The sequence below is a fragment of the Anolis carolinensis genome, unplaced genomic scaffold (genome assembly GCF_035594765.1).
Source record: "Anolis carolinensis isolate JA03-04 unplaced genomic scaffold, rAnoCar3.1.pri scaffold_7, whole genome shotgun sequence".
In the NCBI taxonomy this organism is placed as follows: domain Eukaryota; kingdom Metazoa; phylum Chordata; class Lepidosauria; order Squamata; family Dactyloidae; genus Anolis; species Anolis carolinensis.
In genome coordinates this window covers 39538679-39555031 of record NW_026943818.1, presented here as the reverse complement: position 1 = coordinate 39555031, position 16353 = coordinate 39538679, and the positions used below count along the sequence as shown (strand labels likewise).

At 35.7% G+C, this 16353-nt stretch overlaps 1 protein-coding gene across 4 annotated transcripts in view; it reads right to left on the bottom strand.

The window, feature by feature from the left end:
* ranbp3 (RAN binding protein 3) overlaps nucleotides 1-16353 on the bottom strand; it is a 56288-nt gene that overhangs the window by 5151 nt on the left and 34784 nt on the right. For all 4 annotated transcript variants that reach the window (XM_062959765.1, XM_062959764.1, XM_062959766.1 and 1 more), the window contains 7 exons: nucleotides 14553-14672; nucleotides 11117-11220; nucleotides 9657-9735; nucleotides 6970-7072; nucleotides 5094-5218; nucleotides 3410-3530; nucleotides 3171-3313 (listed from right to left, as the gene is read on the bottom strand). In XM_062959765.1, coding sequence (XP_062815835.1) covers nucleotides 3171-3313; nucleotides 3410-3530; nucleotides 5094-5218; nucleotides 6970-7072; nucleotides 9657-9735; nucleotides 11117-11220; nucleotides 14553-14672 — 795 coding nt within the window. The remainder of the gene's footprint in view (nucleotides 1-3170; nucleotides 3314-3409; nucleotides 3531-5093; nucleotides 5219-6969; nucleotides 7073-9656; nucleotides 9736-11116; nucleotides 11221-14552; nucleotides 14673-16353) is intronic.

The window sequence follows — 16353 nt, the reverse complement described above, 5'->3', positions numbered from 1 at the left end:
GTAATAATAATGATAATAGAGTAAAATAAATGTAAAAGTAGCAACAGAGAAAAATTATAAATATAATAGAGTAAAATAATAAATGCAGTAATAATAAGATCAGAGTGAAATAATAAATGTAATAATAATAATAATAATAAAAATAAATGTAAAAGTAGCAACAATAATAGAGAAAAATAATAAATATAATAGAGTAAAATAATAAATGCAGTAATAATAAGATCAGAGTGAAATAATAAATGTAATAATAATAATAATAATAAAAATAAATGTAAAAGTAGCAACAATAAGAGGAAAATAATAAATATAATAGAGTAAAATAATAAATGCAATAATAATAAGATCAGAGTGAAATAATAAATGTAATAATAATGATAATAGAGTAAAATAAATGTAAAAGTAGCAACAGAGAAAAATTATAAATATAATAGAGTAAAATAATAAATGCAGTAATAATAAGATCAGAGTGAAATAATAAATGTAATAATAATAATAATAATAAAAATAAATGTAAAAGTAGCAACAATAATAGAGAAAAATAATAAATATAATAGAGTAAAATAATAAATGCAATAATAATAATAAGATCAGAGTGAAATAATAAATGTAGTAATAATAATAATAGAGTAAAATAAAGGTAAAAGTAGCAACAGTAATAGAGAAAAATAATAAATATAATAGAGTAAAATGATAAATGCAATAATAATAATAAGATCAGAGTGAAATAATAAATGTAGTAATAATAATAGAGTAAAATAAATGTAAAAGTAGCAACAGTAATAGAGAAAAATAATAAATATAATAGAGTAAAATGATAAATGCAATAATAATAATAAGATCAGAGTGAAATAATAAATGTAGTAATAATAATAATAGAGTAAAATAAAGGTAAAAGTAGCAACAGTAATAGAGAAAAATAATAAATATAATAGAGTAAAATGATAAATGCAATAATAATAATAAGATCAGAGTGAAATAATAAATGTAGTAATAATAATAGAGTAAAATAAATGTAAAAGTAGCAACAGTAATAGAGAAAAATAATAAATATAATAGAGTAAAATGATAAATGCAATAATAATAATAAGATCAGAGTGAAATAATAAATGTAATAATAATAATAATAATAAAAATAAATGTAAAAGTAGCAACAATAATAGAGAAAAATAATAAATATAATAGAGTAAAATAATTAATGCAATAATAATAGTAATATCAGAGTGAAATAATAAATGTAGTAATAATAATAATAGAGTAAAATAAATGTAAAAGTAGCAACAGTAACAGAGAAAAATAATAAATAAAATAGAGTAAAATAATAAATGCAATAATAATAATATCAGAGTGAAATAATAAATGTAGTAATAATAATAGATTAAAATAAATGTAAAAGTAACAACAATAATAGAGAAAGATAATAAATATAATAATAGAGAAAAATAATAAATGTACCATATATTCTTGAGAATAAGCTGACCCGAATATAAGCCAACCAGGACCCTCACCCGAGTATAAGCCCAGGGAGGCTTTTTCAGTCTTAAAAAAAGGGCTGAAAAACTAGGCTTATACTCGAGTATATACAGTATTTTTATTTCTGAAATTTACAGCTCTCGACTTATACTGGAGTCCATGTTTTCCCAGTTTTCTTGCGGTAAAATTAGGTGCCTCGGCTTATATTTGGGTCGGCTTATACTCAAGTATATAGGGCATTCTATGTTATTTTTGTTAAGGTGGCAACACTCAGCAGTACATACAGAACTCTCTCCCAATATACTCTCAAGCAAGGAATATAACAACAAGTGCCAAATTGAGAAAACAATTTAAATGACCCATCAGCTAAAGTAACAGTTGTCAGCGGGGATGATGGGTAGCAGAGTGAAATCCAAAATTCACCATCCCGGTCTTGACCTCCTTCCTCCAGACTGTCTCCCGGTGTGGAAAAACAGCACTGGACAAACACACTCCAGCAGATGAGGGTTTGGTTGGAAATCCAACGGCAATAAACTTTTATTTACATTTCTATATACAAAACAGAACAAATCAGTCCTTCCTCCAAGAGTGCTTGCCGAAGCGACTCATGCACACACAGCACACTGCTCAACTGCTCTTCTCCGCTCTACTCAGGAAACTCCTCTGCATTCCACAGGAACAAGAAAGAAAGTCCCGGTCAAAACAAACTTGACCCCATTGGTCCTGTGATGCGTCAATCATAGCAGACTCTCATTAACTCCACAACTGCTGAAATGCCTTGCCGAAAAACTAACACATAAGGCATTTCTAATAACCCAAATTGATTTTAACATTTCACAATACACAATACCCTGACAATACACAATACAATAGTTGCTCCTTCTGTTGACTGCACATCTCTCAGAAAAGAAATATTAATCATCTAGCCAGAGATTGCCGAAGCAAGAGTCAACAGGCCAGAGGACGAGGCAGCGGAAGCGTGCTGGGCCCATAACCAATTGTCAGAGTAATTTGCAACGCAGCAGTAGTTGGAGTCAGTGGAACGTAGCACGAAGAGACATCAGAGACAATGGTAAAACTATATACAGTAGAGTCTCACTTATCCAAGCTAAATGGGCCGGTAGAAGCTTGGATGAGCGAATATCTTGGATAATAAGGAGGGATTAAGGAAAAGCCTATTCAACATCAAATTAGGTTATGATTTTACACATTAAGCACCAAAACATACTGTTATACAACAAATTTGACAGAAAAAGTAGTTCAATACGTAGTAATGTTATGTTGTAATTACTGTATTTACGAATTTAGCACCAAAATATCACAATATATTGAAAACATGGACTACAAAAATGGCTTGGATTATCCAGAAGCTTGGATAAGCGAGGCTTGGATTAGTGAGACTCTACTGTACAAGTTTTACTGAAAGCAGTAATAAAGACAAACAGACTTGCAGACAATAGAAACAGGACTCTCACTCAAGGCAAACAGAACAGAACTGAACTGATGCAATCAGTGATACATACACACTTGTGTCTGGATACTCCCCAGTTCCAGCCACACATCAAGGTCATCACAGCTTCTTAATAATTAACTCTTTCCAGACTATGATGATGCAATCAGTATGCAATACAGGCAAGACACAAATTTCATTTAAACACTATCAATACACAAATCCCACATTAACCATTTTCGCTACCTACCGAGATGAGGAAGACCTTGACGCCCTGGTCCTCGGTGTCCATGGCGGTGATGCGGATGCTCTTCTCGCTGGCCTTGTCGATCTGCATCTGGGCCCACAGCTTCGTGTTCAGGATCAGGCGCAAGCTGCCCTGCGTCCGCATGACTGACAAAGAGATGCGGGGCGAGAACGGAGAAATTCAGCCACAATTACCACACCAAAAACACAAGGTCTGGCCATCTGTGGGTCTGGTCGACTCACCCAATCGTGACTGGAGGGTCCCGTCGTCGGTGGAGGCCATGTCGTTGAGGCGGAGGAGCCCCCGGCCCCGCTCCACCCAGGACTGGGAGACCTTGTCGAAGACAAACAACTTGCACTGGATCTGAGAGACACAGAGAAAGCCCATGGTCACCCAGTCATACAACCCGTCATACAAGCCCTCCCAACAGATGGCCACCCAGTCCGGCTTCATTCTACTATTCAAGGAGACACCATTTGATCCCTCCCGACAGATGGCCACCCAGTCCGGCTTCATTCTACCATGCAGGAAGACACCATTCAATCCCGCCTGACAGATGGCCCTCCGGTCCGGCTTCATTCTACTATGGAGGAGACACCATCCAAGCCCTCCAGACAGATGGTCATACAGTCCGGCTTCATTCTACCATGCAGAAAGACACCATTCGATCCCTCCCAACAGATGTCCCTCCAGTCCGGCTTCATTCTACTATTCAAGGAGACACCATTTGATCCCTCCCGACAGATGGCCACCCAGTCCGGCTTCATTCTACCATGCAGGAAGACACCATTCAATCCCGCCTGACAGATGGCCCTCCGGTCCGGCTTCATTCTACTATGGAGGAGACACCATCCAAGCCCTCCAGACAGATGGTCATACAGTCCGGCTTCATTCTACCATGCAGAAAGACACCATTCGATCCCTCCCAACAGATGTCCCTCCAGTCCGGCTTCATTCTACTATTCAAGGAGACACCATTTGATCCCTCCCGACAGATGGCCACCCAGTCCGGCTTCATTCTACCATGCAGGAAGACACCATTCAATCCCGCCTGACAGATGGCCCTCCGGTCCGGCTTCATTCTACTATGGAGGAGACACCATCCAAGCCCTCCAGACAGATGGTCATACAGTCCGGCTTCATTCTACCATGCAGAAAGACACCATTCGATCCCTCCCAACAGATGTCCCTCCAGTCCGGCTTCATTCTACTATTCAAGGAGACACCATTTGATCCCTCCCGACAGATGGCCATACAGTCCAGCTTCATTCTACTATGCAGGGAGACACCATCCAAGCCTTCCAGACAGATGGCCATACAGTCCAGCTTCATTCTACCATGCAGAAAGATACCATTCGATCCCTCCCAGCCGATGGCCCTCCACTCTGGCTTCATTCTACTATTCAAGGAGACACCATTCGATCCCTCCCGACAGATGGCCACCCAGTCCGGCTTCATTCTACTATTCAAGGAGACACCATTCGATCCCTCCCGACACATGGCCATCCAGTCCAGCTTCATTCTACCATGCAGGAAGACACCATTCGATCCCTCCCAACAGATGGCCCTGCAGTCTGGCTTCATTCTACTATGGAGGAGACACCATCCAAGCCCTCCAGTCTGGCTTCAATCTACCATAATGGAAGACACCATTCGATCCCTCCCGACAGATGGGCATCCAACCCAACCTCTTTTTAATCATGCAAGACCCCTTTCTAATTCCTCCCGACAGATGGCCATCCGGGCCCACAGGCATTAGAAGGTTCCTGGAGAAACGGGGCTACTCTCGAATGACATACACTCACTCACTGACTATGCACTAATAATATTCCCCACTTGCTAGACTCCCGTAATGTCGCCTGAAGAGGCCCGCCACAGGCGCAGGCGAAAGGTCAGGAGGAAATGCCGCCCGGGATCCAGACTGACCTGCAGGACGTTGCTCTCGGCTTCTTCCCCGGTGATGACCTCCACCTTTTCCAGGAGACACTTCCGGGCCGTGGCCTTGGTGTAGGCCGCCGCCGACTCCGCCAGAGACTCCGAGATGTTGTTGGCTGCACAGAGACAGGGATCACGGGGGCTGCATATTGTGCCAAAATGCCAATGTGTATGTGTGTGTGTGTGTGTGTAAAAGAAATCCCTTGAAAGATTCTTGCAAAGAAAGAGCTCTGCAAAAAGGGAGCTGTATCGGTTTGATGGCAGATGGCTGGTTTTGTCAGTTGGAATTTGAGCTTGCTGGGAGAGCACAGAAAAAGACAGGCTCTCTAATAGCTACGGTCAAGTAGCAGTTTAAATATGCTATGCTGGATATATTTTGAACGCTGATTGATTACTTATTGATCCTATGCAACTACAAGGACATTGTACGATTGCTGAACCGTTTATTTGACTTCAACCCAACAAGTAAAGTTTCCTTTTGTTCTTTCAATTCCTCTGCCTGGTCTGAGTCTTTTGCACATGGTGTTAACTGGACGCTGCTGGTTCTGCTATACTCTCACCTGGTAAGACTGCAGTCAGTTTCATTATCATTATGCTTATTTATAGTCTGCCCAAGAGTCAAAGCAGCTATGTATCTATTATTCATATTAGAATGCATCATCATTATTGTTGATATTATTATTATTATGATGTTTATTTATAGCCTGGTTTTTTTCTTTCCACCAGGAGACTCAAAGTGGCTATGTACCTATTATTAGTATTAGAATGCATTATTATTATTATTATTATTATTATTATTATTACTACTACTATTATTATTATATTTATTTATAGCCTGGTTTTTTTCTTTGCACCAGGAGACTCAAAGTGGCTATGTACCTATTATTAGTATTAGAATGCATTATTATTATTATTATTATTATTATTATTATTATTATTATTATGTTTATTTATAGCCTGGTTTTTTTCTTTCCACCAGGAGACTCAAAGCGGCTATGTACCTATTATTAGTATTAGAATGCATCATCATTAATAATATTATTATTATTATTATTATTATTATTATTATTATTATTATTATTACTACTACTATTATTATTATGTTTATTTATAGCCTGTTTTTTTTCTTTCCACCAGGAGACTCAAAGTGACTATGTACCTATTATTACTATTAGAATGCATTATTATTATTATTATTATTATTATTATTATTATTATTATTATGTTTATTTATAGTCTGGTTTTTTTCTTTCCACCAGGAGACTCAAAGTGGCTATGTGCCTACTATTAGTATTAGAATACAGTATTATTATTATTATTATTATTATTATTATTTAAAACACAACAAGTTGAGTCCACAGCAGACACTCTGCTGGCTGTTGTATTGGATCCCACGTCGGACTTATTATTATTATTATTATTATTATTATTTAAAACACAACAAGTTGAGTCCACAGCAGACACTCTGCTGGCTGTTGTATTGGATCCCACGTCGGACATTATTATTATTATTATTATTATTATTATTATTATTATTATTATTTAAAACACAACAAGTTGAGTCCACAACTTTATTATTATTAATAATAATAATAATTATTATTAATATTATATTAATAATAATAATAATAATACTGTATTCTGATTAAATAATAATAATACTGTATTCTAATAATAATAGATGCATAGCTGTATTGGATCCCACGTCGGACATATTATTATTATTATTATTATTATTATTATTATTATTATTATTATTATTATTATTATGTTCATTTATGCTCCGCCTTTTCTCTGCACCAGGAGACTCAAAGCGGCTGTGTGTCTATTATTAGTATTAGAACAGATTAATATTTGAATGGATTACCTTTCTCAGGCGTGGCTTCCTGCGAAGAGGATTCCGATCCGGAATCGCCGCCGGCATTTTCCTTGTTGCTGTCGGTGCCGGCCTCGCTGGACTTGGGTGGGCTCTGCAAGGAAGACCGAGAGAGGTCACAAGGCTGGATGGCCATCTGTCGGGAGGGGTCGTATTGTGTTACGGCAGAATGATGTTGGGACAGGATAGCCCTTGTGCTCCCTTCCAGCTCTAGGTTTCTATGATCCAATTGCTCAATTTCCCTGTGAGCCTTCTAATATCTATGAGGCTGGATGGCCATCTGCCGGGAGGGGTTTGATGGTGTCCTGCTATCCAGCAGCATGGGGACGGTCAGAACGGCCTTTGGGGTCCCTTCCAACTTTATAATGCCACAAACCATTATATGGCCTCTGTGGCATTGAATTATCATCACAATATTATGGAAAATATTTCATAACCTAATTTGATGTTTAATAGGCTTTTCCTTAATCCCTCCTTATTATCCAACGTTCTGCCGGCCCATTTATGTTGGATAAGTGAGACTCTACTGTACATGTAATAATAGAGTAAAATAATAAATGCAATAGTAATAAGATCAGAGTAAATAATAAATGTCCTACTGATAATAATAAAAATAGAGTAAAATAAATGTAATAGTAGCAAGAATAATAGAGAAAAATAAAAAATGTAATAGTAGCACGAATAAGAGAAAAATAATAAATGTAATAATACCAATAATAATAGAGAAAAATAATAAATGTACTAGTAGCAACAATAATAGAGAAAAATAATAAATGTAATAGTAGCAAGAATAATAGAGAAAAATAATAAATGTAATAGTAACAAGAAAAATAGAGAAAAATAATAAATGTAATTATAGCAAGAATAATAGAGAAAAATAATAAATGTAATAGTAGCAAGAATAATAGAGAAAAATAATAAATGTACTAGTAGCAACAATAATAGAGAAAAATAATAAATGTAATAGTAGCAAGAATAATAGAGAAAAATAATAAATGTAATAGTAGCAAGAAAAATAGAGAAAAATAATAAATGTAATTATAGCAAGAATAATAGAGAAAAATAATAAATGCAATAATACCAATAATAATAGAGAAAAATAATAAATGTACTAGTAGCAAGAATAATAGAGAAAAATAATAAATGTAATAGTAGCAAGAATAATAGAGAAAAATAATGAATGTAATAGTAGCAAGAATAATAGAGAAAAATAATAAATGTAATAATACCAATAATAATAGAGAAAAATAATAAATGTAATAATACCAATAATAATAGAGAAAAATAATAAATGTAATAGTAGCAAGAATAATAGAGAAAAATAATAAATGTAATAGTAGCAAGAATAGAGAAAAATAATAAATGCAACAATAATAAGATTCGAGTGAAATAATAAATGTACTACTAATAATAAAAACAGAGTAAAATAAATGTAATAGTAGCAAGAATAATAGAGAAAAATAATAAATGTAATAGTAGCAAGAATAGAGAAAAATAATAAATGTAATAATACCAATAATAATAGAGAAAAATAATAAATGTAATAGTAGCAAGAATAATAGAGAAAAATAATAAATTTAATAATACCAATAATAATAGAGAAAAATAATAAATGCAATAGTAGCAAGAATAATAGAGAAAAATAATAAATGTAATAGTAGCAAGAATAATAGAGAAAAATAATAAATGTAATAATAGCAAGAATAATAGAGAAAAATAATAAATGTAATAGTAGCAAGAATAATAGAGAAAAATAATAAATGTAATAGTAGCAAGAATAATAGAGAAAAATAAAAAATGCAATAGTAGCAAGAATAATAGAGAAAAATAATAAATGTAATAATACCAATAATAATAGAGAAAAATAATAAATGCAATAGTAGCAAGAATAATAGAGAAAAATAATAAATGTAATAGTAGCAAGAATAATAGAGAAAAATAATAAATGCAATAGTAGCAAGAATAATAGAGAAAAATAATAAATGTAATAATACCAATAATAATAGAGAAAAATAATAAATGTAATAGTAGCAAGAATAATAGAGAAAAATAATAAATGTAATAGTAGCAAGAATAATAGAGAAAAATAATAAATGTAATAGTAGCAAGAATAATAGAGAAAAATAATAAATGTAATAGTAGCAAGAATAATAGAGAAAAATAATAAATGCAATAGTAGCAAGAATAATAGAGAAAAATAATAAATGTAATAGTAGCAAGAATAATAGAGAAAAATAATAAATGCAATAATAATAAGATTCGAGTGAAATAATAAATGTACTACTAATAATAAAAACAGAGTAAAATAAATGTAATAGTAGCAAGAACAATAGAGAAAAATAATAAATGTAATAGTAGCAAGAATAATAGAGAAAAATAATAAATGTAATAATACCAATAATAATAGAGAAAAATAATAAATGTAATAGTAGCAAGAATAATAGAGAAAAATAATAAATGCAATAGTAGCAAGAATAATAGAGAAAAATAATAAATGTAATAATACCAATAATAATAGAGAAAAATAATAAATGTACCATATATTCTCGAGTATAAGCTGACCCAAATATAAGCCAACCAGGACTGAGGGGGGTCTTTTTCAGTCTTAAAAAAAGGGCTGAAAAACTAGGCTTATACCCGAGTATATACAGTATTATTATTAATCCCATCGGACTCACCAGGACCCTCTCGCTCATGTTCTGCCCAAAGACGAACTTGTTGCTGGCGGCGTCCGCATTGTGCGTGGAGTTTTCTATGCTGCGGAAAGAACCATAATCGTGACTCAACCGCATTCAATTATACAGCATGTGCTCCTGGGAGACCTATTTCTAGGAACTCCACTGCTACTCAATAAATAATAATAATAACAATAACAATAACAATAACAATAATAATAATAATAATAATAATAATAATAATAATAATAATAATATTGTTATTATTGTCATAAAATGCCATCCTGGGAGAGGGCTATTTTATCATTATCATTATTATAGTAGTAATAATACCAATAATATTATTGTATTATTATTAATAGTAGTAGTAGTAGTAATAATACATTATTAATAGTAGTAGTAGTAATAATATCAATATTCTTATTACTATACTAGCTGTGCCCGGCCACGCGTTGCTGTGGCGAAGTCTGGTGGTATGGGAAATAAAGTATTGAGGAATTGGTGGTAGTTAAGGTCAAGGGTCCCCTGGGCTGAGTGGGTTGCTAGGAGACCAAGTGGGCGGAGCTTAGCCTTCTAACTGGCAGCAATTGGATAAAAACAATTATTCCTCTCCCCCTAATTAGGACTTTATTTTTCTTTTTTTTTTATTGTATCAACCTAGAGGCATGGATGAGGGGTTGTGATGTCACTTTTCGAGGTTGCGGGGTGTTTACTTTTGTTGTTACTTTGCCACAGCAACGCGTGGCCGGGCACAGCTAGTTATGATATATAAATACTATTGTTATCTATATATATAAAAGAGTGATGGCATCACGGCAGCGGACAAAACAACAAAAGTAAACACCCCACAACCTCGAAAATTGACAGCACAACCCCTCGTCCATGCCTCTAGGTTGATACAACAAAAAGAAAAGAAAAATAAAGTCCTAATTAGAGGGAGAGGAATAATTGTTTTTATCCAATTGCTGCCAGTTAGAAGGCTAAGCTCCGCCCACTTGGTCTCTTAGCAACCCACTCAGCCCATGGGACAGGCAGAGTTAGGCCTCACTTAGGCCTCTTCCACACTGCCTATAAAATACTCACTTGGTCTCTTAGCAACCCACTCAGCCCAGGGGACAGGCAGAGTTAGGCCTCACTTAGGCCTCTTCCACACTGCCTATAAAATACTCACTTGGTCTCCTAGCAACCCACTCAGCCCAGGGGACCCTTTACCTTAACTACCACCAATTCCTCAATACTTTATTTCCCATACCACCATACTTCGCCACAGCAACGCGTGGCCGGGCACAGCTAGTTATTAATAATATTAATAAGGCATTTATTACACGCCTCTCCTTATTACAACACCATTAAAACAAGAGACAAAACACGATGGAAAGGCACACAACAAGACAGGCAGGCGTGTAACACAACCCAAGAGAGACAAGAGTTAAATCCCACGGATCAGACGCAGTTCGGCTCACCTGGAGCTGATGTACTGGAGGAAGTAGTTGGTGGCGGACGGGGCCTCTGCGTTGGCGAGCCCCGCGTTCTGCGCGTCCGCAGCTTCGTCGTTTTCGTTTCCTAGCTGGGAGGAGAGAAGGGCGAGAGGTCAAGAGAGAGCACATCCCCGTCCTGTGCTATTTGATACGTATTGTATAGAAATATGTTTTAATATTATTATTATTATTAATAAACCTTATTTGTACCCCGCTAGCATCTCCCGAAGGACTCGATGCGGCTTACAAAGGCCAAGGCCTCAACACACAATATAACAATACAAAACAAAAGGCAAATTAAAAACAATTAAAACAGTATAAACAAAAAGCAATAAACAATACGCTAAAACACAATAATATGTTTCTTTGATGGAAGTACATATTTTAATAGGTGTGCTAATACCGTGTTTCCCCGAAAATAAGACAGTGTCTTATATTATTTTTTGCTCCTAAAGATGTGCTAGGTCTTATTTTTAGGGGATGTCTTATTTTTTCCATGAAGAAGAATTCACATTTATTGTTGAACAAAACAATATACTGTACAGTAGTTGTCATCACAAACCAACATAACCAAACCAGACAAACTATGACTCCTGACAATAATTTCTTGTTACTACTGCATAAATCTATATATATAAAAGAGTGATGGCATCACGGCAGCGGACAAAACAACAAAAGTAAACACCACACAACCTCGAAAATTGACATCACAACCCCTCATCCATGCCTCTAGGTTGATACAACAAAAAGAAAAGAAAAATAAATTCCTAATTAGAGGGAGAGGAATAATTGTTTTTATCCAATTGCTGCCACTTAGAAGGCTAAGCTCCGCCCACTTGGTCTCCTAGCGACCTCCTCAGCCCAGGGGACAGGCACAGTTAGGCCTCATTTAGGCCTCTTCCACAGGTTATCAGATTTTAACTGGATTATATGGCAGTGTAGACTCAAGGCTCTTCCACACAGCTATATAACCCATTTAGAATCTTATATTATCTGCTTTGAACTGGATTATCTTGACTCCACACTGCCATATAATCCACTTCAGTGTGCATACTAAACATAAAGACAACCATACAACAGACATTCAATACCACTACTACCTCAACAATTTCTCACCAACACCACCAGACAACAACACAGCAACGCGTGGCCGGGCACAGCTAGTATAAATAATATAACATTAATATATTATTACGATTATTTCCATGTACAACTGGTATGTACATTTACCGATCCTGCAAGTTCTGGTGTTTTGTTTGGCGGGCGCCGGGCCTGCTTCCAAACAAAAACTTGGCTAGGTCTTACTTTCGGGGGAGGCCTTATATTTAGCAATTCAGTAAAACCTCTACTAGGTCTTATTTTTTGGGGATGTCTTATTTTCGGGGAAACAGGGTAGGAAAAAAATATATATTTTTTTGCAAAGTTTGTGTGTTTTGACTGTATTAAAAACATTGGACTACAAAAATGCATTGGATAATCCAGAACGTTGGATAAGCGAGTGTTGGATAAGTGAGACTCTACTGTATATATAATTTATAATAATTTATAAATATATAATATATTGTATATACATATAATATTGATAAAAATATTATAATGTTATACAATATAATACTAATAATACCATATAATAATGTTAATTATATGTTATATATTACGTATAATATTACAGTATAGTGGTATAGTTCAATATCTATATATATAAAAGAGTGATGGCATCCTGGCGACCGCCAAAACAACAAAACTAAACACCCCACAACCTCGAAAATTGACAACACAACCCATCATCCACGCCTCTAGGTTGATACAACAAAAAGAAAAGAAAAACAAAGTCCTAATTAGAGAGAGAGAGCAAAAATTGTTTTTATCCAATTGCTGCCAGTTAGAAGGCTAAGCTCCTCCAACTTGGTCTCCTAGCAACCCAATAAAAATAATAAAAAACACTAAAAATTAATACAATAAAATACTATAATAACAGAAAATAACTAAAAATAATACAAGAAAATAATAATATATAATAAATAAAAATATAACTTACAATAAAATTAACAAAAAAATGCAAATAACGTCAAATAAAAATTACACAACCATTTTTAACCAATACACCACCACTTTGCCACAGCAACGCGTGGCCGGGCACAGCTAGTAATTTATAAATATATAATATAATATATTAAATATTATACTAATAATTATCTATATATATATAAAAGAGTGATGGCATCACGGCAGCGGACAAAACAACCCCCTCAGCCCAGGGGACAGGCAGAGTTAGGCCTCACTTAGGCCTCTTCCACACTGCCTATAAAATACAGATTATCTGATTTTAACTGGATTATATGGCAGCGTAGACTCAAGGCTATATTACCCATTTATAATCTTATATTATCTGCTTTGAACTGGATAATCTTGAGTCCACATCTATATATATAAAAGAGTGATGGCATCCTGGCAACCACCAAAACAACAAAACTAAACACCCCACAACCTCGAAATTTGACAACACAACCCATCATCTACGCCTCTAGGTTGATACAACAAAAAGAAAAGAAAAATAAAGTCCTAATTAGAGGGAGAGGAAGAATAGTTTTTATCCAATTGCTGCCAGTTTGAAGGCTAAGCTCCACCCACTTGGTCTCCTAGCAACCTACTCAGCCCAGGGGACAGGCACAGTTAGGCCTCACTTAGGCCTCTTCCACAGATTATCAGATTTTAACAGGATTATATGGCAATGTAGACTCAAGGCCCTTCCACACAGCTAATAATAATAATAATAATAAAACTTTATTTATACCCCGCCACCATCTCCCCATGGGGACTCGGGGCGGCTTACATGGGGCAGAGGCCCAAACAACACAAGCACAAAATATAAGCAACATAATACAATATAAAACAGATAAAACAGTAATGCAATATATCAATTAAAACAACAATACAGGATAAAAAATTACATTAAAAACACATAAAAGGCAAGCTATATAACCCATTTAGAATCTTATATTATCTGCTTTGAACTGGACTCTCTTGACTCCACACTGCCATATAATCCACTTCAGTCTGCATACTAAACATAAAGACAACCATACAACAGGCATTCAATACCACCACTACCTCAACAATTTTTCTCACCAACACCACCAGACAACGAATGCCACAGCAACGCGTGGCCGGGCACAGCTAGTTACCATACAACGATATAGTACAATACAGTAATTTAATGCTTATATTCTGCTATTCTAATAATATATTGTATGTCCATTTGATTTCTAAGCCGCTCTGAGTGCCCTTCGGGGTGAGAAGAGTGGGATATAAACGTAGTAAATAAAATAAATAAGTAATAAAATAAAACTCTGAAAATGAAATTTAAAAAATCTTGTAAAACCAATAATAATGATAATGATGTTGCAATACGGAGGCACACCTTGACTCGGTCCCGGAGGTTTTGCCCGAAGACAAAGGACTGCTGCGCGTTCTGGTCGGCCTTTTCGCCCCTCTCGGCCTCCGAGGCGTTGCTGGGATCCTTCAATGGGCAGGGCCTCTCCTGCACAGGAAACAGAGAAGGAAATATAGGATTATTGGTATTATTATCTTCATCCTAGAGTTGGAAGAGACCCCAAGGGCCATCCAGTCCAACCCCATTCTGCCAGGCAGGAAGATAGTAGCATTATTATAATTATAATTATTATTATTGTGTCAGCTTCTCCTTCAAGGAACTTTCCATGCAATGTTTTTGTTGTGCCAGCTGTCAGCTCTAGTTTGTAGTGCGGTTTTCTTGTACTGATTCTGCTCTAGTTTGTAGTGCGGTTTTCTTGTACTGATTCTGCTCTAGTTTGTAGTGCGGTTTTCTTGTACTGATTCTGCTCTAGTTTGTAGTGCGGTTTTCTTGTACTGATTCTGCTCTAGTTTGTAGTGCGGTTTTCTTGTACTGATTCTGCTCTAGTTTGTAGTGCGGTTTTCTTGTACTGATTCTGCTCTAGTTTGTAGTGCGGTTTTCTTGTACTGATTCTGCTCTAGTTTGTAGTGCGGTTTTCTTGTACTGATTCTGCTCTAGTTTGTAGTGCGGTTTTCTTGTACTGATTCTGCTCTAGTTTGTAGTGCGGTTTTCTTGTACTGATTCTGCTCTAGTTTGTAGTGCGGTTTTCTTGTACTGATTCTGCTCTAGTTTGTAGTGCGGTTTTCTTGTACTGATTCTGCTCTAGTTTGTAGTGCGGTTTTCTTGTACTGATTCTGCTCTAGTTTGTAGTGCGGTTTTCTTGTACTGATTCTGCTCTAGTTTGTAGTGCGGTTTTCTTGTACTGATTCTGCTCTAGTTTGTAGTGTGGTTTTCTTGTACTGATTCTGCTCTAGTTTGTAGTGCGGTTTTCTTGTACTGATTCTACTCTAGTTTGTAGTGCGGGTTTCTTGTACTGATTCTGCTCTAGTTTGTTGTGCTGTTTTCTTGTACTGATTCTGCTCTAGTTTGTTGTGCTGTTTTCTTGTACTGATTCTGCTCTAGTTTGTTGTGCTGTTTTCTTGTACTGGTTTTTTTGTCTGCTGTGCTTTGAGGAGTTTCTGATTTTGGACTTCAATCCAAGCAGGTTCTTCACTTTGCTTGACATCTTCTGCCAGGGCATGTTCTTCTTTTTTGACGGCTTCTTTGACTTGTAAGAGTCCTCTGCCCCCTGACCTTCTAGGCAGATATAGCCGGTCAACATCACTGCGAGGGTGCAGTGAATGATGAATGGTCATGAGTTTTCTTGTTTTTCTGTCCAAATTGTCCAGTTCCGCCTGTGTCCAGTTTATGATGCCAGCAGTATATCTTATGACAGGTATGGCCCAGGTGTGTATGGCCTTGATGGTGTTGCCTCCATTGAGCTTGCTTTTGAGAATTTTTCTGACCCTTTGTGTGTATTCTTTGCTGACCACAGTCTTCACATGTTCATGCTTGATGTTGTCCAGCTGTAATATGCCCAGATATTTATAGGCCTCTGGCTGGTGACACTTTATTGTTTGGCCATTGGGTATATTTATGCCCTCACTTTCCATGATTTTTCCCTTCTTCAATGCCACTGTCGAACATTTGTCCAAACCAAACTCCATGCTGATATCAGTGCTAAAGATTCGGACAGTGTTGGTCAGAGACTGGATTTCAGTTTCCGTTTTCCCATACAGCTTCAGGTCATCCATGTACATCAGATGCGAAATTTTGTGAAATTTGTGAAAATTATTATTATTATTATTAT